Source organism: Amblyomma americanum, chromosome 1 (assembly GCF_052857255.1).
Source record: "Amblyomma americanum isolate KBUSLIRL-KWMA chromosome 1, ASM5285725v1, whole genome shotgun sequence".
Taxonomy (NCBI): domain Eukaryota; kingdom Metazoa; phylum Arthropoda; class Arachnida; order Ixodida; family Ixodidae; genus Amblyomma; species Amblyomma americanum.
The window spans coordinates 359,263,337-359,288,120 of record NC_135497.1 but is presented as its reverse complement, the minus strand read 5'-3'; the positions used below and the strand labels follow the sequence as shown (position 1 = coordinate 359,288,120).

General features: G+C 48.1%; 1 protein-coding gene and 1 long non-coding RNA gene across 3 annotated transcripts; one reads left to right on the top strand and one right to left on the bottom strand.

Moving 5' to 3' along the window:
* The first annotated feature begins 5,570 nt into the window (after positions 1-5,570).
* On the top strand, positions 5,571-6,998 carry LOC144115606 (uncharacterized). Its single transcript, XM_077650028.1, has 2 exons — positions 5,571-5,594; positions 5,996-6,998. Exon 2 carries the CDS (start codon positions 6,037-6,039, stop codon positions 6,481-6,483), a length of 447 nt encoding a protein of 148 aa, XP_077506154.1. The 5' UTR covers positions 5,571-5,594; positions 5,996-6,036; the 3' UTR covers positions 6,484-6,998.
* Positions 6,999-7,436: 438 nt separating this feature from the next.
* Positions 7,437-10,393, bottom strand: LOC144115607 (uncharacterized). Of its 2 annotated transcripts, XR_013311471.1 has the most exons (4): positions 10,165-10,393; positions 9,314-9,375; positions 8,743-8,960; positions 7,437-8,469 (listed from the first exon to the last, which is right to left on the bottom strand). It is a non-coding gene; the product is annotated as an uncharacterized LOC144115607 (long non-coding RNA). The 2 variants fall into 2 exon arrangements; XR_013311470.1 differs by having other exon boundaries at positions 7,437-8,960.
* Positions 10,394-24,784: the final 14,391 nt, after the last annotated feature.

The window sequence follows — 24,784 nt, the reverse complement described above, 5'->3', positions numbered from 1 at the left end:
GGAGGAGGCGAGGCCGTCGCAGCGATGTCAGGCGGCCAGGGGGCGCTGCTAGTAAGATGAGTACATGTGAGAGGAGGGAGCACACGGCAATACACCAAATCAGGGGTACAGGGTGATATGGGATGGGCGTCTTTCGAGAGCAGAGAGGCTAGCAGTAAGATAGCATTTGAGGAACGATTGAGAAAGATGGAGGAAAAGCAGTGGGCTAGGAAAGTTTTCAGATACCTGTATATAAAGAATGTTGACACGAAATGGAGAAAGCGAACTAAAAAATTGACAAGCAAATATCTGGACAGCAGTAAGGGGGCAAATCAGCAATTATCGGTTAAGAAAAACGTTAAAGAAACAGAGAGAGCTCTGTGGAAAACAGGGATGTTGACGAAATCGGCATTGGGAACATACCAGACCTTTAAACAGGAAATTGTCAAAGAAAATATCTATGATAATTGTAGGGGAAGGTCTTTGTTGTTTGAGGCCAGGACTGGAGTTTTGCGGACTAAGATGTATAGAGTCAGGTACCAGGAGATGGACACTTTGTGCATTGCTTGCGGAGAGGTGGAGGAAATGGCTGAGCACTTGATACTTTTCTGTAAAGGGCTTCACCCTACAGTGGAAAGCAGCGGGGCTGACTTACCCAAGGCATTGGGGTTTAGGGATAGTGAAGGGAAAGGGGATTTCAAGAGGTTAGAAGTAACCAAGCGAAGGTTATCTGATTGGTGGCTAAATGCAAGACAGGAGTAAAATTTCACAAGACATGGCTAGGTGGCTTGAGCCACCGCCCGATGTAAAGGGTTCAGCCGTATCCATCCATCCATCCATCCATCCATCCATCCATCCATCCATCCATCCATCCATCCATCCATCCATCCATCCATCCATCCATCCATCCATCCATCCATCCATCCATCCATCCATCCATTCATCCATCCATCCATCCATCCATCCATCCATCCATCCATCCATCCATCCATCCATCCATCCATCCATCCATCCATCCATCCATCCATCCATCCATCCATCCATCCATATCCATCCATCCATCCATCCATCCATCCATCCATCCATCCATCCATCCATCCATATCCATCCATCCATCCATCCATCCATCCATCCATCCATCCATCCATCCATCCATCCATCCATCCATCCATCCATCCATCCATCCATCCGTCCGTCCGTCCGTCCGTCCGTCCGTCCGTCCATCCATCCATCCATCTATCCATCCATCCATCCATCCATCACAGGATGCAGCCTTTGTGCTGAATGCTTGACAATTACCAAGGTCGCTGCAAACCAGATCTCGCGCAAAATGAGTTCATCCTTCAATTTGATTGTGGTGGCCTATTGTATCCATCTGGTCAACTTGCAAAGTTAATCGCCACACTGGAAAACTCATTCACTATTTTTTTTAGCACCAGAAAGATTAGTGCAGCAGTTATCTCGGATTTTGCTTCCTTTCTACATGGTATTCCCCTTCCAATGGTTGGCTGTCCTGCCCGTGGTACTAATGTCTCCCTTCGAATTGTTTATGTGCTCCTCAGGTTCCGATTCTACACGAAATCTTTAAATAACGACAGGAGCTCCCAGCGAGAACGACTGAAGCACCTTAAGCTGAGGAGGTGCAAATGAGTGTGGTGTATGTAGCCTACCAAGGCTCTGCTTTGCATGGTGTGTCATGTTTGGAATTTGAATAAATAAATGTCGACACCACGACCCGTTGTTTTCGCTTAAGGCACGAACTTTCTAAAACAATGGAAATGACCTGGACGTGAGTTTCAACACGCCGCACGCTTCGAACAACTGCCTCCATGCAACGAGTTTACGACCTTGTGTGCATAGGATCGGAAAGACGAGATCCAGCTAGCACACGCTGAATGCGTCCTTTACTTTATTTAGCTCATGGCTAACGGTCGGTAAAGCCCGCACCGAACAATATTTTCGTCGTAGGTATTATCGGTTTCCTACTCCTGCGCGCTGCACGAAACAAAGCATTATTTGTTCAGGGAGTTTAACGTCCCAAAGCGACTCAGGCTATGAGAGACGCAGTAGTGAAGGGCTCCGGAAATTTTCACCACCTGGGGTTATTTAACGTGCAATGACACCGCACAGTACACGGACCTCTAGAATTTCGCCTCCACCGAAATTCGACCGCCGCGGCCGGGGTCGAGGCCGCGTCTTTCGGGCCAGCAGCCGAGCGCCATAACCACTCAGCCAACGCGGCGGCCGTAGAACACACTAGCAGCCAGCAAATATCTCAAGAATGCACCATGCAGTACTTATACAACGTACCGCCGTGCCGCGGCAACGCAGCAGACGGCTCGCGGAGCAGCCGACCTTGGCACGGATGGATGGATTCGGCTGAACCCTTTAAATCGGGCGGTGGCTCAAGCCACCTAGCCATGACTTATGAAATTTTACTCTTCGCTTGATTTTAGTCACCAATCAGATAACCTTCGCTTGGTTACTTCTACCCGCATAAAATCTACTTTCCCTTCACTGTCCTTAAACCCCAATGCCTTGGATAAATCACCCCCGCTGCTTTCCACTGTAGGGTGAAGCCCTTTACAGAAAAGTATCAAGTGTTCAGCCGTTTCCTCCTCCTCTCCGCACGCAATGCACAACTTGTCTATCTCATGGTACCTGGCTCTATAGGTCGTAGTCCGCAAAACTCCAGTCCTGGCCTGAAACAACAAAGAACTTCCCCTACAATTATCATCAATATTTTCTTTGGCAATTTCCTGTTTAAAGATCCTGTATGTTCCCAGTGCCGATTTCGTCAGCATCCCTGTTTTGCACAGAGCTCTCTCTGTTTCTTCAACCTTTTTCTTAATCGATAACTGCTAATTTACTCCCCGACTGCTGTCCAGATATTTGCTAGTCAATTTTCTAGTTCGCTTTCTCCATTTCGTGTCAACATTCCTTATGTACAGGTATCTGAAAACTCCTAGCCCGCTGCTTTTCCTCCATTTTTCTCAATCGCTCCTCAAATGCTATCTTACTGCTAGCTTCTCTGCTCTCGAACGACGCCCATACCATATCACCCTGTACCCCCTGATTTGGTGTATTGCCATGTGCTCCCAAAGCTAGCCTCCCTGCACCACGTTGTTTAATTTCTAACCTTGCTTGAACATCTGGTCTCATGCACAGGACCGCATTACCGAAAGTCAGGCTAGGAACCATCACCCATTTCCAGATCCCTCTTACCACTTCATACCTATTGTAATTCCACAGTGCCCCATTTTTCATGACAGCTGCATTCCTACTAGCTTTATTCATTACATATTTTTCATGCTCTGTCAGATACCCAGCGCCGTTATTTATCCACACCCCAAGATACTTGCACTCATCCACTATTTCTAGCGTGAACCCCTGTATTCTATCCTCGCCGACCTCATCATTAAATATCATGACTGCAGATTTTTTCTTACTAAACTTGAAACGTAATCTATCTCCCTCTGTACCACATGTCTATCAACTTCTGTAAATCTTCCTTGTTGTCAGCCATTAGCACTATACCATCCGCGTGCATTAGTCCCAGTAATGATTGTTTAATCCATTCTGCTTGCTTGAAAAAAGAAAGGTTGAAGCCTAGTCTGCTCCTCCCTAGCTTGGTAATGGGCAAGGGAGTGTTTCTGTTTTTTCCGCCTGCATGTTTTTTCAGTTCGTACGACCTAATAATATTCATGCTTTCCTGCAGTGTACCTTGCAAGGAGCAAATGCACCAGCTGTGCTGTCAAATTTTTTGCATTGTTCTGCTTATTCATTAGGCAGCTACCGGCATTATAACTTTCTGTTCGGCTCAAAATTTTTCACATCTTATCCTTCCCCACAGTGGTTTTTTTTTACTCTGTGTTTTTCTTTTTGGCGCATATGCAGAGACTGGGATCCCTCTGAGGCAATGTGCAGTTTTCTCTTGTCTTGATCCTGTCTTCACCTTGTTAATAGTCTACAACTATGACTGGCATGGCCAAATGTACTCCACAGGATGGTAGACCAGCATTCGGTGCGTATATCTGTACTGCTTTTTTTCAGGGCAGGGCATGGTTCCAGTGCAGTTCTTAAAGAAAATTTTGGATTTCAGGCAGCTTACCTCCAGTGTTTTCAATTTTTTTTCATGGATTATGTGCTGCGCTACCTCGCTGCTTCCTTATCCAGTTATTCTGGTGCTTCAAGAATAACACTAGGCTTTCATAGCTAGCATGGTCTGCAAAGAGAGGAGCAGCGGAAGTGTTTTTACGGGGGTCTGTATTCCAACTGCGTCCAAGTGTCCTTTCAGTGACACTTGGTTGGCCAGTCGAATTGAAAGTGTCGGCTCATTCACTTCAGCATTTCGGCCAAGCAGGTGCTGCCAAAAGGACGCAAGTTGCAGTACTGGCCCTGATAAGTTTTTGTTTCATTCAGAATAATGCCACACTAATTTGGACCGCAGCAGTGACTTAGTCGTTTGAGCATCCGCTATGCATGCAGGAGGTGTTGGGTTCAATCTCCGGTGCCACCGGTGTTACGTCTCGCCTACAGCGCGCGGTATAGCCGGCGCGGATGCACCGGATGCCCCGGCTTCGTTCATCGCTGCCGCATCGCCTCCCGCCAAGCGCGTCCAGGGCCCGGATTACGGAACTCGCTCCGACCGCTCTACAATTGAGAGCGCTCTAAAATGCCCGCTCCTATTGGTCGCCGGCGCCATTTTGAAAAGTTGCGTCACGGGAAGCTGCAATGGCGTCACGGACAAGAAAAAACGCATGACGTTGAGCACCTAATTATGCCCGCGGTTTTAGACTGTTTTTTGCGACCGCGAAGAGTCGGTCTACAGAGTTTTAGAGGGAAAATGGCGGCGGCGTCGTCTGCTGTTTATTGGTGGCGGAGGCGGCAACGTCGGCGCCAGCAACGACGAAGGACGGTGTACGAGGACGAGCTGTTCCGTCGGTTATTTCGACTCGATAAGGAGAAAGTGGAGTGGTTGTGCGGCGAACTTGCAGACGAACTGCGAGGCGTACGGACGAGCGTTTTGTCGGTGCGGCGGCAGGTGCTGTGCGCTCCGTTTTTTTTGCCTCCGGGGGCTTTCAAGTGTGCGTCGGCAACGAGTAGACCGTCGGCCTCGCACAACCGACGGTGAGCAAGTGCGTGCGGCGTGTGGCTGAGGCCATCTGCAAAGTCGGCGCACAGAAGGGATGGGTGCGTTTCCCGGCGCACCCCGAGGAAAAAGCGGCAGCGAAGGCGACCTTCCTTCCCCGCGGCACCATCCCAGGCGTCGTCGGCTGCGTCGACGGCCCGCTGATTGCCATAAAAGCGCCGCGGGGAGACCCAGCAAACCGGGCAGCATTCTGGAGCCGCAAAGGATACTATGCGATGAACACCATGATCGTGAGTAGACTGGCTTTCTGACCGCATGGGTTCGAAAGCCGCGACCTCGACAGTGGAAGTTCACGTCCAAGATTGTCTGCCTGTGTTTCTCGCAGATCTGCGACGCAGACATGAAGATCCTTGCGGTCGACCCTCGCTGCCCGGGGTCTTGTCACGATGCCTTTTCTTGGCGCTACTCACGGCTGCGTCGGAAGGTGGAGCATGGCCGCTGGAGGATGGAGAGTTTCTTCTGGGTAAGCAGCACTTCGACAGCACGTATTAAGCTACAGCAGTGGCTCATACCTAAAAGAGGCGGGTTATAACATGGATGACATGCAACAATATGATGTATCGTATTTATTTTTGTGTATTTACTGTTACTGCTGGTGCAGAGGCACAAGAAACATTGTTATAAAGTGAATCGTATTTCAAGCGTAAAACATCAAGGCAGAAGAGGTGTGCACATCGTTATTGTCGTGTAAGATATCACAGTACATCATTAACCTAGAAGGCTGTGCTTACAGAGGTACCCCTTAGTCATGAATATTCTGCATGCCTATGAATTCTGGTTCAGCATACTGGCTTTGAGCTGCTTGATATGAATCATTTATTACATAGGCAACAACACACTTCACTGCAAATTTTGGTCGTGCAGGAGACAGTGGATATCCACTGGAGCCGTGGCTGCTCACACCAATGTCAGGGCATCCTGGTGCAAACACTGCAGAAGGGCAGTACAACGCAGCACACGCCTCAATGCGATGTGTTGTGGAACGCTGCATTGGTGTTCTCAAAAGCCGCTTCCGGTGCCTTCAAAGGTACCGGACACTCCACTACGAGCCGGAGCGGGCGGTGGTCATCATTGCAGCGTGTGCTGCGTTGCACAACATCTGTCTTGAAGAAGCCCTGGCTGCAGACGAAGACGACACTACTGATGACCCTGACAACAATGGACCACCTCTGCTTGCCGGGTACTTGGCGGGGACAGGATCCCGCATGACCTACCTGCGTGGTAGAGCCATGCGAGACCGTATAATTGGCCTCTTTGGCACAACCCGTCCGCAGAGGCAAGCACACCTGCAGATGGTGCGGCGACAGCAGCAGCGGCAGCAGCAGCAGCAACAGCAGCACCACCGGCAGTAAGCCCTAGACCATCTGGCAGCTGTGGCTGCAATGACTCGCCGTGCTGGCGTGGCGAGTCGTCGTAGCCACTCTTGCTACGGGCAGTGCCATTGCCCTCTGTTAGTGCGCGAGCCCCTGTGTGATATGATGCCCTTGGCCACTGGTAGCCACATTCCAGCATTTGTAAATTACTTTTTCTTACGTGTGCTTGAAAGCCTCCAGTGTCAAGATATGAAGTGCACACACCAACTGCTGCTCCACCGGCAGTGGTCACCAGTACGCCTTTCAGTGCATCAGCAAGCTTGCCGCACAGCTACTGCACTTTCTCCTTCTCAAGTCGAAATACACGCCGAAACAGCTCGTCCAACAAGTGAAATGCATCCTTGTACACCGTCTTTCGCCGTTGCTTACGTCGATCTGCCCACTTAGGCAAACAGTTGCTTGCTGTAACTATGTGTTTGATGAATGTGCACGAGGGAAAAGTGTGGTGTGGAGACTGCTAGGAACCAGTAAAGCGTTTGTTTTTGCACCACGTTTATTCATTGGTCACAATAATTTTTTTCGCCACAGCTGTTCATACTAGTTTGCCAACTGTAACACACAGCAGGGAAACAAAAGCATGCAGCATCAACAGTGATTTGCATATGCCTTGTCGAGTGCTGCGCAGAGATTGCACAATAACAGTTGTATCTTACACTCTGGCCAAACGGGCGAGTTGGCTGTACATTTTTAAGGCGAACAGTGCGAAAGACATAGCCGGAAAGCACAGGAAACACAGGATGAGCACTCGTCCTATGTTTTCTTTGCTTTCCGTCTAAGTCTTACACGCTGTTTGCCCCTTAAAAAAAAAGCTTCATCTTGACTGCCAGCTTGAATGCTAGTAATCACAGGTTTGGCATGTTGTGCAGACTTGTAGGCTCGATGCAGCCCTGGTTTGCAGTTTTCTGAAACACATTGCATAACTGGTCGAATGCACAGCAAGTGCTACACGACATTGCTCTTCGTAGATTTTACTGGACTAAAAAATCATGTTACGTGTAAAAGACACACGAGTATCACAGACGATGATGCCAACATGGCTGCGTTTGAAGTTGTAAAGGGATCCACAAACGAGAGATATTAACATTGTTGCATCATACCTTTAAAGGCGGAGCTCAAGCATCCGCCAAATTTTTTTTTGCCTGCATTCAACACTAGTTCAGAAGCGACTTTGGACGAATGCTGGCAAGCCTCATTTTTCCTCGAGTCTACTGAGGATAGAACATGTTACAATGCACACAATGGACACTTTACGGAAAAGCAGGAAAAGTAATGCGAAAAAAAAACGACTCAGGAACATGCAAACAACCTTAACAGACACAAAATCGAAGTGTTCAAAATTTATCCAGAATCCCCATATTATGGTGCCCTTCATAACTAGTCACTTCAGAACAACTTTGCCCCACATATTGCAATGAAAGAAAACAAGCACTAGAAATTGCACCTTGTGCACCTGCCACAGCTGCAGGTAAACATTTGAAAGGAATGGAAAATAAAAGAGTATAGGAGGCTTTCACACCTGGCAGAGCTTAAATTACATAACTGGAAGAAAATAAACAGTGTGAAGCATCCGGGCCTGCAGAGCTTACAAGAAATAAAAAAATGATGCTATGGCACATGACAGAGATGATCTTGAATAAATACAAAAACAGAAACCTGACAGAGAAGCAGACAATGTAAATAAACAAACACATAAAACAGAAATTTTAACAAGCAAACTAAAAATAGTTCAATGAGTCTGCACCTGGCAGAGAAGTAAATAATGTTCTTGAATAAATATAAACATATGAAGAGGTTCTTTCATAAAAATAAAAACAAGCAAATAATGACATAAATATGAACAATTCAATGTGGTGCAGGTGGCTCAAGCTGCTTTTGTAAGATTAGCGTCAGTAGGTTCACATTCTGGATGAGCAGCTCTTGCTGACCATTTGACGCCTGCACAGCATCTGTCACCTCCCATATGGCCTGCATGTAAAAATACTTCCAATTACAAATTATTACTGACAACCAATTTTGAGATCTCGCTTAAGCTTTATGTAAAATTTCAGGTGCTGAGATATTTTGGACAAAGTATGGCTGTAGAAGACTCGTGTCAGTTTCATAAACTCAGCTGTCCCAACCACCTCCCACAAGAGGCGTCAAAACAGAAGTAGAGGTGCTCAAAAGAGAGCACTGATATTTATGCTTCAGGTGACGGCTTCGACTCTTCAAAGTGCAGTGTGCGCAGCGAGTACACACCTCCAGCATGCTTTGCTGAAAAGCAGCGTCCTGGCGGTTCCGGGCGTCAGTAAGGGAATCCAAACGATGCGATTCATACAGCATCTGGCGCAGCACCTTATTGGCCCCATCGTCTCGCCGTCGCTTCCCAAGAAGGCTAGGCGTGGCACGTGTTGAGGGCTGCAGTGGGGGCTCTGGTGTGTGCTGCTGTGAGGGCTGCGGCGAGGGCACCGGTGTAGCTGTCGGGAAAGAAAATGTGCTCATCACGTGGTGGAATACGCAAAACATTTGGTACAATGTGTTAGAGGGCTTGACATAAATATACAGGACAGCAATCTTGGGCAGCATTGTAGTAGCATATTTCATGTGCACATTTGCTAGACTGCTAGGAGATGTCACAGCCTCACTGCAAGAGAAATAAACATTCTGCACTGCGTGGCAAAGCCAGAGAGAGATAGTTTTGTGTGTACTGTAGAATCTCTGCAGTATTTTGGCTACTGCTGCAAATGCTGCCAGAGAGTATAGTGCTATTACTTTCAATCAGCTGCCAGAAAGGGTAGTATGGAGCTTGAATAATGGAAAGCCAACTCACGGTCTGTGGGGCTCCGTGTGTCTTGTCGACAACTTGCTGAGGCTCCCCGTTCATCTCCTCTGCTGTAACAGGGTAAAAGGTGCGGCTGATTGGTACTGGCAAACCATGAAACTAAAAGAGCACTAGCAAAAGAGAAGCAATCAATAATGCTCAACCACTTGTCTATGCATTCCTGCACCTCCTCCGAGACTAAAATACACCACAGATGGAATAAACAGTGCTAGCAAGGCGCAAGGCAAAGACATCATGTTTTTAAACGGCCGACCCCTTGTTGTTGAGAATCGACGCAAGCTGGATCCACAGCTCGCGCTTTTCAACAGCTGTGTATGAGTTTGTTAGGTCGGCAGAAGCCCGAGCCAAGAGCGGATGGCTCTTCATAGACTCTATTACGATTAGCTCTTGCTCGCTCGGCATTCTTCGTGTTGGCGCCATTTCGAGACTATAATTCCCGCTTAGAGAATTGCAGCAGCGAACACAGCGGGGAAAACAAACAGGGAATAGTTTCTGTTCCGCTTTTCGAAAGCAGGGAATAACAGGGAAAAACCTTTGCTCTGAGTTCGGGCTAATATGTTTTTACAGGAACATATGCGTGTGCTGCGCTGCAGCAACTTATAGCACAGCCAAGAACGACCGAAAACGAGCAAGGTTGTTAGCGTGCGCCCAACCGCGTTGCTTGGTTCTTGCTCCTTCCCAACTGAATCATTTGTGCCAGACGTTTATGAAGCCAAAAAAGTTGATTTTATCCAACAAGCCGTGCTTCGTGGACGCCTTGTATTTGCTAAAGTGAAAGAAACAGAACCCAAATCATATGCTTGGCATGTGGCATCTTTAAACCAATAACACAGGCTTACCTCAAGTTGTCTTCGTCGATTTTCGGGCCCGACGTTTCGTGCAGGTTCCTTTCTGGAGGCCCGTGACCTTCACTGGCTTCGATAATTGTTATCCGCTCACTTTGGACAACCAAATAGAACCTTGATTTCAGACGACGCCTAAAAAAGCAGGAACTAGCCGTGGGATCAGCTGTTTTTTAGAAGGCCGCCATGTTCAGTGTTTACATCTGCCAGCGCGCCCTCATGGCAACAAAACTTACCCACGAAAGGAGTTATTTGCAAAAGTGAATGTCCTTCTTGTTTTACTTCATGGCAGTGAGAGTGAAATACACTTTTATAAAAGAATAAAACAATGTTTATTTTATTCACTGCGTATTCTTATAAAAAAGTTAGCATACGGCCCCTTGCCGTGCAAATTGGCCTCTTGTCGTTCAAATAAGCGCTTCCGGGGCGGCACCCTACTAGCCATTGGTTGATTCCGCGTTCCGTCACGCGTTGACGTCTAGCCTTGTCGTCATGCTGTCGTCATTTTGACGTAACGCTCTACAACTTTAGAGCGAGTTCCGTAATTCGGGCCCAGGCATGTTTCAGTGCCACGTGTCGTCGTGCGTGCGTGTGTGTGTGTGTGCTTGTTTTGCCCACGCTTGTCAAAGCGCGGCAGCCGGGGAGAGGAGCTCCTCAACTGGGAGGCGAGGAGGTCTGACCGGCGCCGGCCTGGCGGACGCGCCCGTCACGCCTGAACATGTTCAAGCGTCGCCGTATCGGATGACTCTTCCCAAGCCGTTCCCTCTTGCCCTCGACTCCGAGGGTATATAAAAAGACAGCTGCGCCGGACGCGAGAGAGACTTCGATTCCTTCCTTCGAGTAACGTGGTCGCCCTGACCGGCTGCTCTTTTGCGATGCCAGAATAAACAAGTTGTTCTGTTGCCAGTCGACTCATCCTTTGCCGGGACCTTCGGATGTTTCCAGCTTTGCCCCAGGCCGCCAGGCCAACGCTACCCTTGGGGCTTGCAACCCAGATGCAACAACTGGTTGCCAGCGGTGAGATCCCGACAACGGAGGCCAGCAGCGAAGATATGCGGTCAACTGTATGCTGAGCAGCACAACGACCATCCGGGAGCAGTGCAACGAGCCCTGTGTGATGACTGGTTGCCTGCAGCGGAGCGACTGCGCTGAATTCGTGGCTGCGAGGTTTGGTGAGTGCGGGACTTTCTTCTTCTGAGTTTTGCCAGGCTTTTGTTAGTGTCAGAAACAGAGCTGGTAATTGTGGTTGTCGTTGCTGCCGGGTTAGTTTGCGGCAAGACAATAGTAGGCAGTAGAGAAAGCAGCATTCGGAGCAGCCATGGATTTGAAGTCGTTGCGCAAACCGAAATTGCTGGAGCTTGCAAGAGAGTTGGGTCTTGATGTCTCAGACAAACTCAGAAAACCAGAACTGCTAAGGGCGATTCTTGAGTTGGAGGCTGAGGATGACGAGCTGTCGGAATGCCTTGAGACCATTGAGGAGAGGGAACAAAAAGAGAAAGAGGAGCGCGAACGTAAAGAACAAAAAGAGAAAGAGGAGCGCGAACGTAAAGAACAAAAAGAGAAAGAGGAGCGCGAACGTAAAGAACAAAAAGAGAAAGACGAGCGCGAACGTAAAGAACAAAAAGAGAAAGAGGAGCGAGAACGTAAAGAACAAAAAGAGAAAGAGAAAGAAGAGCGCGACCGTCAACACGCTTTGGAAATGAAGCGTCTCGAGGTAGAGATGGAACGCGCTCGTAATGGAAGTCAGGCACACGGTGCAGGAGAACGGGTATCGTTCAAAATGACTGACCTGATGCGGCCGTTCAAGCTTGGAGAGGACATTGGTTTGTTCCTGGTTAACTTTGAGCGAACGTGCGAGAAGCAGGGGTTCTCTCGGGAAACGTGGCCACAGCGCTTGCTCACTTTGTTACCCGGCGAGGCGGCCGACGTAGTCGCTCGCTTGAAGAGAGAGGAGGCAGAGGATTTCGACCAAGTGAAATCGAGTCTGCTAAAAAAGTACAGGCTGTCAGCGGAGGCGTTCCGTCGGAAGTTTCGGGAAAATGAAAAAGGCAGAAATGAGTCATATACAGAGTTTGCCTACAGGCTTATGTCAAACATGCAGGAGTGGCTCAAAGAAGAGAAAGCGTTTGGTGACCACGAGAAAATTCTGCAGTGTTTCGGGCTGGAACAGTTTTATAGTCGGTTACCTGAGAACGTGCGGTACTGGGTCTTGGATAGGCCAGACGTTAGTACAGTGGCTAAAGCCGCCGAGCTAGCCGAGGAGTTTGTGACGCGTCGGGCTCGCGGAGCTAAGGACGGTCAAAAGGGTGAATTTGGCTCCAAGTCTGAGAGGCCGAAGTTCACACCCATGAGAGCAAGGGGGGACACGCGTAGTGCGGATGCGAGTGAAAGCAGTCCGACCGAACGTAAGGAGACGGCGGCAGCCGAAGCCGAACGCAGAAAGCGGTTCGAGAGGAGGCAAGCGCGCGTGTGTTATACGTGCCAGAAGCCGGGTCACTTTTCGGCGCAGTGTCCAGAAACAAAAAGAGAAGTCGTGTGTTTGTCATTATGTAGCACTGACGAGAACATGAAGCTTCTCGAGCCTTACATGCGAGACTTCCTCGTGAACGGGAAAGAGTGCCGAGTGCTTCGTGATTCCGCAGCTACAATGGATGTAGTTCACCCCTCTTACGTAGAACCCGATATGTTCACGGGCGAGTGCGCATGGATCAAGCAAGCCGTGGAAGCTCATAGCGTGTGTCTGCCCGTAGCAAAAGTGCTTATTGAAGGACCTTTCGGAGCACTTCAGACGGAGGCCGTAGTGTCATCTATGCTGCCCCCCCAGTACCCGTACCTATTTTCGAACAGGTCCGATCACCTCCTGCGCGAGAAGGGGCTTTTGTTTGGTGAGGCTAGCGTTCAGGCCTTAACCAGACCGAGAGTTCGGGAGCTCGCTGCAAAGGCGGTAGTTGCGGGGCCGACGTTGTCGAACAATGAAAAAGGGTCGGAGGCGCAGCAAGCTGATATTCCGAGCACGTCCGAACTGGATAAAATTGAGCCTGTAGCGTTGAAGGCACCAGGTACTGGAGAGGAAATGCCCGACAAGGGAAAGTTAGAAGAGCTTCCGGTCGAGCTTCCGGGACTAAGCTCAGTGACGAACAGGGAAGACACTGATCAGGTCATTAGTGACTTAATCATTAAAGCACCGCTGTCGCCTGAGCAGAGAACCGAACTACACCAACTCTTACAAGAGTTTCAAGGTCAGTTCTCTGAGAGGCCTGGTAGGACTTCTGTCCTTACTCATAATATAGAACTTACCTCGCCAGAGCCAGTACGATCCAAGGCGTACCGGGTGTCACCCCGCCAGCGCGATATTATGGAGGCTGAGGTAAAGAAAATGCTACAGCTCGGTGTTATTGAGGCGGGTGAGAGTGATTATACCTCCCCCTTGATTTTAGTTGAGGTACCGGGCAAGGAACCTCGTCCTTGCGTCGACTACCGCAGGCTTAATTCCATTACTAAGGATCAAATTTATCCGATCCCTAACATCGAGGAGCGCCTTGAGAAAGTTAGTAGCGCTCAGTTTATTTCCACCCTAGATCTTGTCAGGGGTTATTGGCAGGTTCCACTTACAGAAGAGGCTAGTAGGTATGCGGCGTTCATTTCACCAATGGGAACATTCCGTCCTAAAGTTTTGAGTTTTGGTTTGAAGAACGCGCCATACTGCTTTTCAAGCCTCATGGACAAAGTGTTGCGGGGACAGGAAGAATTTGCTTTACCGTATTTAGACGACGTAGCGATATTCTCCGCATCCTGGTCTGAGCATATGGCACACTTGCGGGCAGTGCTAACCCGCCTGCGCGAAGCGGGCTTGACAGTCAAGGCTCCCAAGTGCCAATTAGCACAGGCCGAGGTTGTCTACCTCGGTCACGTGATTGGACAGGGTCGTCGCCGCCCCTCTGAAATAAAGGTGGCCGCTGTGCGAGACTTCCCGCAACCGCGCACGAAGACCGATATTCGGTCGTTCTTGGGTGTCGCCGGCTACTATCAGAGGTACATCCCCAGGTACTCCGATATCGCGGCTCCCCTGACGGATGCTCTAAGAAAAACAGAGCCCCAAACAGTCGTCTGGAGCGAGACAAAGGAGAGAGCTTTTAGCGCCCTAAAGAGCGTCCTAACAAGCCAGCCTGTGCTACGATCGCCAGACTATACCAAAGGGTTCGTTGTTCAGTGCGATGCTAGTGAGCGAGGCATGGGCGTTGTACTGTGCCAAAGGGACAATGGAGAAGTGGAACACCCCGTCCTGTATGCTAGTCGTAAGCTGACCTGTCGTGAGCAGGCGTACAGCGCCACCGAGAAAGAGTGTGCGTGTCTCGTGTGGGCCGTTCAGAAATTGTCATGCTACCTAGCCGGCTCGAGGTTTATCATTGAGACGGATCACTGCCCTCTCCAATGGCTGCAGACCATATCTCCCAAAAATGGCCGCCTCCTGCGCTGGAGCCTCGCTTTGCAACAATATTCCTTTGAGGTGCGTTACAAAAAGGGGAGTCTCAACGGTAACGCCGATGGCTTAAGTCGAAGCCCCTAACGTAGGAATCCGCCTCAAAGTTGTTGGTTACTGATGTTTTCTTCCTGAGGCAGGATTTTTAACATATTGCTTTTGTTTAGTGTTTCAAAGTGATTATGTGCTTTCTAGTGCAATTTTCCAATTTGTGGACGCGTTCTGAGTGCTGCTTGACTACTGTAAGGAACTAGGCAGTAGTATAAAAGGGGAAAGAGCCTGGCAGAGCTTAGTGAGGGTTGTCTCGTGCTTGCTGACTGAGCGGTTGCGTTTCGGCGTAGTTCTAACGCTTGCTGGGAACGAGCACAAAAATGGCAACTCTCCCGAAGTCACTTTGCAGTGCCCTGTATGAACCTGAACCTGAGAACGAGGCCTTCTCTGTGCGCTGCGCTCAAGCAACGTCGAGGGACCACCGGTTTCGTTTACGAGCATCATCGAGCGACATCCCTCTGGACAGCGGATGCAGTCCCCTGACCATCGGGATCTCCTTCTCCCGGCGGGGCGGTCTGTTACGTCTCGCCTACAGCGCGCGGTATAGCCGGCGCGGATGCACCGGATGCCCCGGCTTCGTTCATCGCTGCCGCATCGCCTCCCGCCAAGCGCGTCCAGGCATGTTTCAGTGCCACGTGTCGTCGTGCGTGCGTGTGTGTGTGTGTGCTTGTTTTGCCCACGCTTGTCAAAGCGCGGCAGCCGGGGAGAGGAGCTCCTCAACTGGGAGGCGAGGAGGTCTGACCGGCGCCGGCCTGGCGGACGCGCCCGTCACGCCTGAACATGTTCAAGCGTCGCCGTATCGGATGACTCTTCCCAAGCCGTTCCCTCTTGCCCTCGACTCCGAGGGTATATAAAAAGACAGCTGCGCCGGACGCGAGAGAGACTTCGATTCCTTCCTTCGAGTAACGTGGTCGCCCTGACCGGCTGCTCTTTTGCGATGCCAGAATAAACAAGTTGTTCTGTTGCCAGTCGACTCATCCTTTGCCGGGACCTTCGGATGTTTCCAGCTTTGCCCCAGGCCGCCAGGCCAACGCTACCCTTGGGGCTTGCAACCCAGATGCAACACCGGGTACCCACAGGTAATTCAATGAGTACAAACTTTCCCCTGCCTGGTGCTCGGCTTCTTTAGGGTGAAATGCTTGTGAAATGGGTCTTTGACCCCACCTTGAGTAGAAGAAAAAACTGTGCCATGGCGCTCTTTGGCCACAGATGCCCTTGCGCAATAAAAATTCATCATCAACCATAATTTTGTTTGTGTGTCAGTCAGCAGTTGCAAAACATGAGCTATGTGTGACTGAATGGAGTATCCTGCTGTGATATGTGAACTTAGTGCTTTTGATGCTCATATAAAAGAAGCAACAGCCACCAAAGCGTAGGAAAGCATAGAGGAATATTTTTATTTGTGGTTTTGATCAACAAGGAATCAGTAGAGTAATATTTTTTTTTACCTCAAAGATAGCAGAATAGTAAATAGAATACAAAAAAAGGCATGCTGTAGGTGGAACTGAACCCATGACCTTCTCATGTTCATTTAGATTATTTGCTCTAAGGACCAGGCAGTGCTACCTTGGGATGTTGGAGCTTATAGGCAGGCTGTACATCTAAGCTTTGCAAATAATAAAAAGTACCATTTAGGAATCATGGGTGTGGAAGATTTTTAGAGAAATTGGGTGTCCTAGTTGTGTGGTGAGAACATCAGTAGCAGGGTTCTTGACATAGGCAGCCTGCAATGACCTGTATGCATTTTCAAATTGCTTTAAAAAGCCGGCAGAGTCGTTCAGTTCGATATGCCACCATACAGTTGAGACCACAGTCACCACACACACTTAAAAGGGGCTGTGAAAGGGAGTCTCAACAAAAATGCGATGTGTCTAGGATGCTAAAGGACGCCGCTTTACAAATATCCTCCTGCAAGTATTTTTCAGATGCGCTTCGTAGAAGCTGAGTTATATGTAGTCAAAATTTGAATTTCCACGACTTCGCGCCTTTCCCTCTCCTCTCCTCACTTTTTTCACGCTGAAATGTCGGCGCTCCTCCGCCGGCCTCCTCGCACTTGCCCCCTCCGCCGGCTGCTGACGCGCGTGAACCAATGTTAACAGTCCACTGCTGAGGTAACGAGCACGGATTTGGGCGAAAGCCCGGCACCGCAGGTCGCCGCTAGGTGTGGAAGCGGGAAATTAAAAAAATTGTACTGTAAATTACGAGCTTGCTTTTGAGGTCTTGTACGCGGCATAAACGCTCGTTCGCCTGTACTCTACATAATGCTAGCATTTTATAGACAACCTCAAAAAACCTTTTCAGGGACCCTTTAATGATATAGCAGTTGAGACAGCTTCCACTTTACAAGTGTTTAGGAGCTTATCTCTAGTCCGACTTAACCTGGAAATATCACATTAACTTATTCCAGTCACTGCTAACCATTCTCTTAGTCTCCTAAGCCGGAACTTTAAACATGCTCCTGTGCAGCTATGAAAACTTGCTTATGGTACTGTAATCCGACCTAAAATCAAGTACGCTTCAGCCATATGGGACCCGCAGCAAGCCTACATCATAGGTAACAGCAAATCCCTGTAAAACCATGCTCATTTCATTTTTTTCAGACTACTTGCATTCCACTAGCGTAATGGTTTCAAAAGCTTGTGTTGGGCTTGATTGATAACCTTTCCCATCATTATAGACTTGTGCTTGCTTTACACTTTTTCACAAAATTTCCTATCATCTGTTGCTCGATGACTATTTCTTTCACTCATTCTTGGCAGTCTTCCCACGCCATGACCGTGCATTCGAGATCAAACACATCACATGGCACACCAACTTTTGCAAAAATGTTGCATTCCTAAACTATCATTGACTAGAGCTGGCTGCCTTCTACAATTGCAAGTGAAATGAATGTGACGTTATTTCATGAAGTTTTAAAGAATGAAAGCGATGTGTAGTTTTTCTATCTCTGCTCTGCTCATCGTAATGTGTTAATTTTTTGTACTGTTTATTATGTTGCTTTGTTCATTATTTCCATTTTGCATGTTGTTGTTCCACCACATTTTGATACTTGTAGCGTATTTATTTCTTGCGGTATTTCTAGTTTTGTGTATTGTTCAGTTTGTCATGTTAGATGTTCCCTGTTGTATTTCTATGTGTCCCCCTTATGTAATACCCTTGTAGTGAGGGCCTTTAGGTTTTCTGGAAATAAAATAGAAAATAAAGAACAGTGAGACAATTTAAAAATTTGGGGGACACTTATGACCTCCCTTTAAGGTACCACGCGACAGCATTTATGGGTCCTTCAACTGCTCGCTCCTCTAGGCCGCTTAGACACGGACACTACTTCCTCTTTCACAATCTCATCATTGTGTAAAAGCCATTTGACATACATATAAAACACCGCTTTAACCAAGCCATACCAATGTGCCTGCGTGGCGTGGAGGTAGCGTGTCTGACTCGCAACCCAATGGTCAGGCTCGATTACAGACTAATTACCCCACTTGCAGTTTTTAGTTTATATTTTCAAATGTCCTAATGACTTTTCAGTCATGTTGCAACCATCTAATCAACAGTTTTGTAATGTTTTAATCACTTTTCAATTCCATTGCTGCACGTGTGATGTAGCCACCTTTTCAACCAGTCCGGAGTTTGACACAACGCTGATGGACTACACCGGGTTTTCCGCTGAACAGGACACTTAGTGCAGTCGTGTTGATATGAAAAGATATAATCTTCAGCATTCTATAAATACACGAATATTAACAATATGCAGTAAGGTATTGGAAGTGATAAAGGGATATAGCTATGTAGGACAAGTAGTGATTGTAGATCTGGGCCATGATATCAGAATAGCTAGGAGAATATGAATGGGGTAGAATGCATTTGGCAGCTATTTAGAGCTCATTTATAGTGGCTTACCTGTACATCACAGTAGGAAAGTACATACAGTTGAACCTTGATATAACAAAGTTGTACTTTTTGGAAAAACTTTGTTATATCACAAACTTCGCTGCATCGAGGTTTTTGTCTTTCAGTGGCGCAAATGATATCACTTATTCCTAAAATCTTCCTTTTCGCTTTATTTCGCTCGTGTGAATTCATGAAGATGTTAAAAACAATTTTTGAAGAAACACCACGCAAAACGATCGGTGAGAATCGTTCACTACAGCTTCGTTACCTCGAAATCGCATATAACTAAATGCAGGTTCCGGCAAAATTTCCTGCAGAGCCAAGCCACTCCCCACAGTCCCATGCATTTATATTACCGTTTGCCTTGAAGCATTTTCCTGACCTAGGAAGGTCCAGTGTGGCAGACGACGCCCACGCTAAACCATGGCCCGCGGAATTCATAAGCGGGGAATCTATCTTCACATGCGAGGGAACAATACGTTCCGGTGCCTTACTCCTTCGAAAAGTGGAAAAAAAAGAAGACCAAGGTGTAAACAACATGTCTGTCCTTGAATTTCAAACGCGTGTTAAAGGAAAAACACGAAGAGAGGATGAGTGCTCTGTAGCCTAGAATCTGCATGTTGCGGGCTTGTTTGTTAGCGCTTTTCAAAATAGGTTATACTTTTACAACTAAAATTAGCTTCATCCAATTAAAAAAAACAGAAGAATATTGATTTCGTATCATTTTAGACAAGAGTCTAAGTCCACGACGGTGGGCAACATAGTCGCAGACGAAGACGCCGCGAGTTTGCTATGTGTTTGACGCTATCCGCATGAGCCGTGGTAGCTGGGCTATATCAGACTGTATGAGCTACATCAGAATGCAGTGATATTCATAACGGACTCTGGTCCTCAACATTCATGCACGCGTGCGAAATACTGTCGCAGCTCGGCACACGCACTTGTAACCCTCTTCTTGTACCTCTGTGTAGCGAACATCGTTTACCTTCCACAGTCGAGCAGTTGCCGAAGTTTCAAAGTCTTTCCGACCGTTTCCTGTGATGCCACACTTTTCTTCTTGTCAAGTTTTACTTCCCGCGTGGGATGCAAAATATTTTTCTTGCCGTCTTCCGTCCGGTTTCGGCACCCAACCGTACAGCAACAAGGCATTACGGCTTTCCCAGACCATAATTCGCACAGCAATGTGTGCATGCTGATATCTCGATCTTTCAGCAATAAATAAATAAATAAATAAATAAATAAATAAATAAATAAATAAATAAATAAATAAATAAATAAATAAATAAATAAATAAATAAATAAATAAATAAACGAATTCATTGAAGGGAGAATATTGCGGGCCGTTAACAGAACAGGCGATGCCACAGCAGCCGTCAGCTAGCGGGAACTTTCGTGGCGGCGGAGGGGCGGAGCAAAGTCATGTGCTATAAATGAGCCTATCACTGACATTGGCGGCAGGATTAAGGCCTTCCCTTACTTATAAATTATCAAGGGTCTTTAGCTCACCTACGCCCCCGTTATATTAGGTGGAGGTTCAGTTTCCCATCCTCGTACCGCTCTGGACCTCCGCAGTCACATACTACCAACCCACGGTATGCCCAAATACGCCAACCACAAAGCCATGCAGGTGGGCTCAGCAGTCCTCTGTTCCGGCTCCTTCCGGCAGCGGGACCCCGCACTCTTCAGCGGTACTGACGATCATGACGCTGAAGACTGGCTCTTATCATACGAGCGGGTGAGCACATAAAACAAGTGGGACGGTACCACCAAGCTGAGCAACGTCATCTTTTATTTCACCGGCACTGCCAACCTGTGGTTTCGAAACCACAAAGCAGACTTGACCTCATGGACTGCGTTCAAGGCGAACCTCACCGAAGTGTTCGGACGGCCTGCTGTGTGTGTGCAAGCTACGTGCCAGACACCGCTTGCGTGAGCGCTCTCAGCAGTCGGATGAGACGTTCACAAGCTACATTGAAGATGTGGTAAACCTGTGCTCGCGCATTAATGACCAGATGTACGAGGCTGACGCCTTTTTCAGATGCTGCAGTCGCGAGATCTCTGCACCATCGCCGAAGTCATCAGTCTCTGCCTGAGCTACGATGAGCTGCGCAAGCATATACTAACTCGACAGCATGACACGCCCGTTGAGTCGCTTGCCGGCCTGTCGACTGCACCCGGCTACTCGAAACTAAATATTTCATGCGTGAGGAATTTGCACGCCAACTCTCGCTTCTGCCACCCACTCCGTGCCATTTCCATACCTGGCGCCCGACCTTCGCAACGTCATCAGCCAACAAGTGGCTGAGGCCCTTCCATCGGTCCCTCCGCCAGCACCAGCACAACCGCCCGTACTTTTCGCAGCATCCCATCCCTGACCTACGCTGCCACCGTTGCACGGCCGTGGCCGCCTAACTACTGCCCAAGCTACGCTCCTTCGCCAGCGTCTGTGCCTCAATTCCCTCACGCTAAGACGCCTTTTTTCCGAATGCTTCGACAATTCGGCAATCCCTGGCGTACTGGTGACAACCGGCCTATTTGTTAGTCTTGTGGTCATTTGGTCCGGCTTTGCTGTCATCGTGTTCCAGTCTCCCAAGCTGCCGGTTACTAGCCTCCTCCAAGTGAATACTCACTGCCAGCCGAGCCGCCACAGAGTCGCCCTCTTTAGCCTGATAGCACAACCTTCCCCAGCGGCGTTCACTTTCTCCTTGTCGCCACTCCCTGTCTCCCATGCATCAGCGCCCGGATATTTCAGTAGAGAAAAACTGGACGCCGGCAGTTCCTGAGGCAAGAACTGTGCCACCAGCGAAATGTCACGACCTCATTTATCTCTCTGAAATCTGATCGCAGTTTCCGTAGAGGGCGTTTCTGTTCTGGCGCTTGTCGACACTGGTACTGCTGTATCTGCTATGGCCACCACCTTTTGCCGCTCCTTGCGAAAAGTTACGACCCCACTTTCTGGATTCTTGCTGCGCACTGCAAGCACGCACGCTATTGCGCCATTAGCAATGTGCACGGCTCGTGTCGTTATCCAGGAGATTTTCTGCGTCACTGAATTCATCATTTTGCCAACCTGTTGTCATGAAATCATCTTGGGTTTGGGACTTCCTGTTGCGCCATAACGCAGTCGTCGATTGTGCTAGTGCTGAACTCGAGTCGTTTGCACTCAGCGGTTCCTCTTTGACCGATGCCCGTTCTGCTGCTTCTGGCAAGGCCATCGTTGCTGAAGACACTAACCTGCCTGCGTGCTCTTCTGTTCTTGTTCCCATCACTTCTGACCTTGTTTGCGACGGCAACATAATTTTACACCATTACCCCTCTTTATGTGCCGCACGTACCTGCCCATACCTTACGCCACTTACCCTGTTAGCTGGCCTCACCGCGTTGTTCGTGACCAATCCGTTTACATATGCTCCCGCTGTGGGTTGCGGTGAGTGATTCGGTACCGTCTAGCTCATTGATTTCATTTTGTGTAGCAATGAGAATGATGATTTACCGTCCTTCGACGTAGATGCCCGCAGCCGGCCGGTTCCTGAACTCAACACTTCGCCTCCAGACGTTTTCCTTCCCTCCATCAACGCCTTTCTCTTTGCACCTCAACGCACTCAACTTCTAGAGCTGCTTCATCAATTTCGTTTCTCCTTCGATTCACACCAACCCGCTTTGATACGCACATCGGCTGTTGCCTACCACATCGACACCGGTGACCATGCCCTCTGCATCAGCGCCCATACAATGTCTCCACCAGTGAACACCAAGTTTTTCAAGAACAAGTTGACACCATGCTTCACAGTGGCATGATTCAGGCTTTACACAGTCCGTGGGCCTCACCCGTGGTACTCGTGAAGAATAAAAATGGCTCTATTCGTTTCTGTGTTATTACTGCCGCCTGAATAAGATCGTGCGAAAGGATGTTTACCCTCTTCCCCGTATTGATGATGCTCTGGACTGCCTACAAGGAGCGGGGCGCTTTTCGTCTCTCAATTTACGCTCTGGGTACTGGCAGGTCCCTATGGCAGCCGAAGATCGCCCTAAAACCGCATTTCTGACCCCTGATGGCCGGTACGATATTAACGTCATGCCTTTCGGCCTCTGTAATTGCTCCGGCTACTTTCGAGCGCATGACGGACACCATTCCACGCGGCCTGAAGTAGAAGTCGTGCTTCTGTTATCTCGACGACGTCGTGATCTTTTCGCCCGACTTTTACACTCATCTGTCCCGGCTGAAGCACGTCTTAACCTGCCTTACGGACGCCGGCCTTCAGCTCAACTTAAAAAAACTGTTTATTTGGTGCTCGTGAACTGACAACTTTAGGTCATGTTGTGTCAAAAGAGTGCGTCCGTCCAGACACCGAGGTCTATGAAGTCTAGGTCCAGGAGTCTAGGTAGTGACCACAAGTGTATCAAGTTGAGTTTCAGAAGAGAAACCAATGTAGGACTGAAGCAAAATGAACAATAAGAGGGGAATTTTCATTCAAAAAATCAAATGGAAGCAGCCGCCAAACAAATTGAGAAAGTAATTTTTGAGGATAATGAAACAGGGTGGACTTATGCCAAATTAACTCGATTACTTGAGCTAGAGCTAGCTAAGGTGCGAGTAAAACCAAAAGGGAAAAGACGCAAAAACAAGAGTTGCTGGGATGAGGAGGGCGATACAGAAACGTCAGGAAGCGACCAGGGAACACAGATATTCCAAGAAGAGGGGGGAACCAGAAGATGAAGTAGACATAAAATGGGATACCTTCATAAAGTGTAGAAGGGAAGCATCCTATTTGATTAATGAGAATATTAGAAGAAAGGGTGCCTAAAGGATGTCAAATGTAAATAATAAGGATAGAAAAGCAGCTCAAAATTCTGCAAACATCTAAATGCAATCAGTAATAAGACTAGGCTAGAGCAAAGGTTTATTGCTACAGATCAGGGTATTCGACTAGAAGGGGATGAAGCGATAAAACACATAGGAACAAGGATGACAAAAAAATTTAATGAAAGAAATGTTGCAAATAATTTATCGAAGGAGGATAGACCTGTTACTGCATTGCTTTACTTGAGCAAAGAGAGTGGGAAAGGGCAGAGAAGAAGGTTCCTAGTGGCACGTCAACAGGACCAGATGGTATTCCGAATCTGTTAATAAAGAAGCTAGGACCAGAATCCAAGCAAACATTAATACTGGTAGTGAATAAAATGATAGTGGATGGGAAAGTCCCCGATGAATGGCGATTAAGTAGAATGAACATGACATATAAGGGAAAGGGGGCAAAGCGGACGTAACTACCGTCTCATAACAGTGACATCTGTGGTTTACAGGGTGGTGATGCAGATTATAAATGACAGATTGCAGGCTTGGGTGGAGAACGAGGGGGTGCTAGGGGAGCTACAAAATGGGTTCCGGAAACAAAGGAGGCTGGAGGACAAGGACAATCTGTTTTCATTGACGCAGTGTATAGAGATTGCTGAAAAGGAACACAGGCCCCTATGGCTAGCATTTCTGAATATTAAGGGAGCCTACGACAACGTTATTCAAGAGTATCTGTGGGATATACTGGGCACATTGGATGTGGAAGATGGGAGTAATTAATCTTTTAAAAAAATATATAAAGGTAACAGAGTGCTCATAAAATGGGAAAAAAATGTATCGGGGCCTATAGAGATAGAGCGGGGGCTTAGGCAAGGATGTCTCCTGTCTCCTTTGTTGTTTATGTTGTACCTGCAAGGGTTGGAGACCAAGCTAGAGAGGAGCGGACTAAGCTTCAACCTTTCTTTTTTCAAGCAAGGGGAATGAATTAAACAGTCATTACCGGGACTAATACATGCGGATGATATAGTGCTAGTGGCTGACAACAAGGAAGATTTGCAGAAGTTGGTAGACATATGTGGTACAGTGGGAGATAGATTAGGTGTCAAGTTTAGTAAGGAAAAATCTGCAATCATGATATTTAATGATGACGGCGGCGAGCATAGAATACAGGAGTTCACGCTAGAAGTAGTGGATCAGTACAAGTGTCTTGGGGTGTGGATAAATAACGGTGCCGAGTATCTGACAGAGCATGAAAAATATGTAATGAATAAAGCTAGTAGGAATGCAGCTGTCATGAAAAATAGGGCACTGTGGAATTACAATAGGTATGAAGTGGTAAGAGGGATCTGGAAAGGGGTGATGGTTCCTAGCCTGACTTTCGGTAATGCGGTCCAGTGCAT

Excerpts from the sequence above, each read along its gene's own strand:
- LOC144115606 (XM_077650028.1), top strand. The coding sequence starts at position 6,037 with ATGTCAGGGCATCCTGGTGCAAACACTGCAGAAGGGCAGTACAACGCA.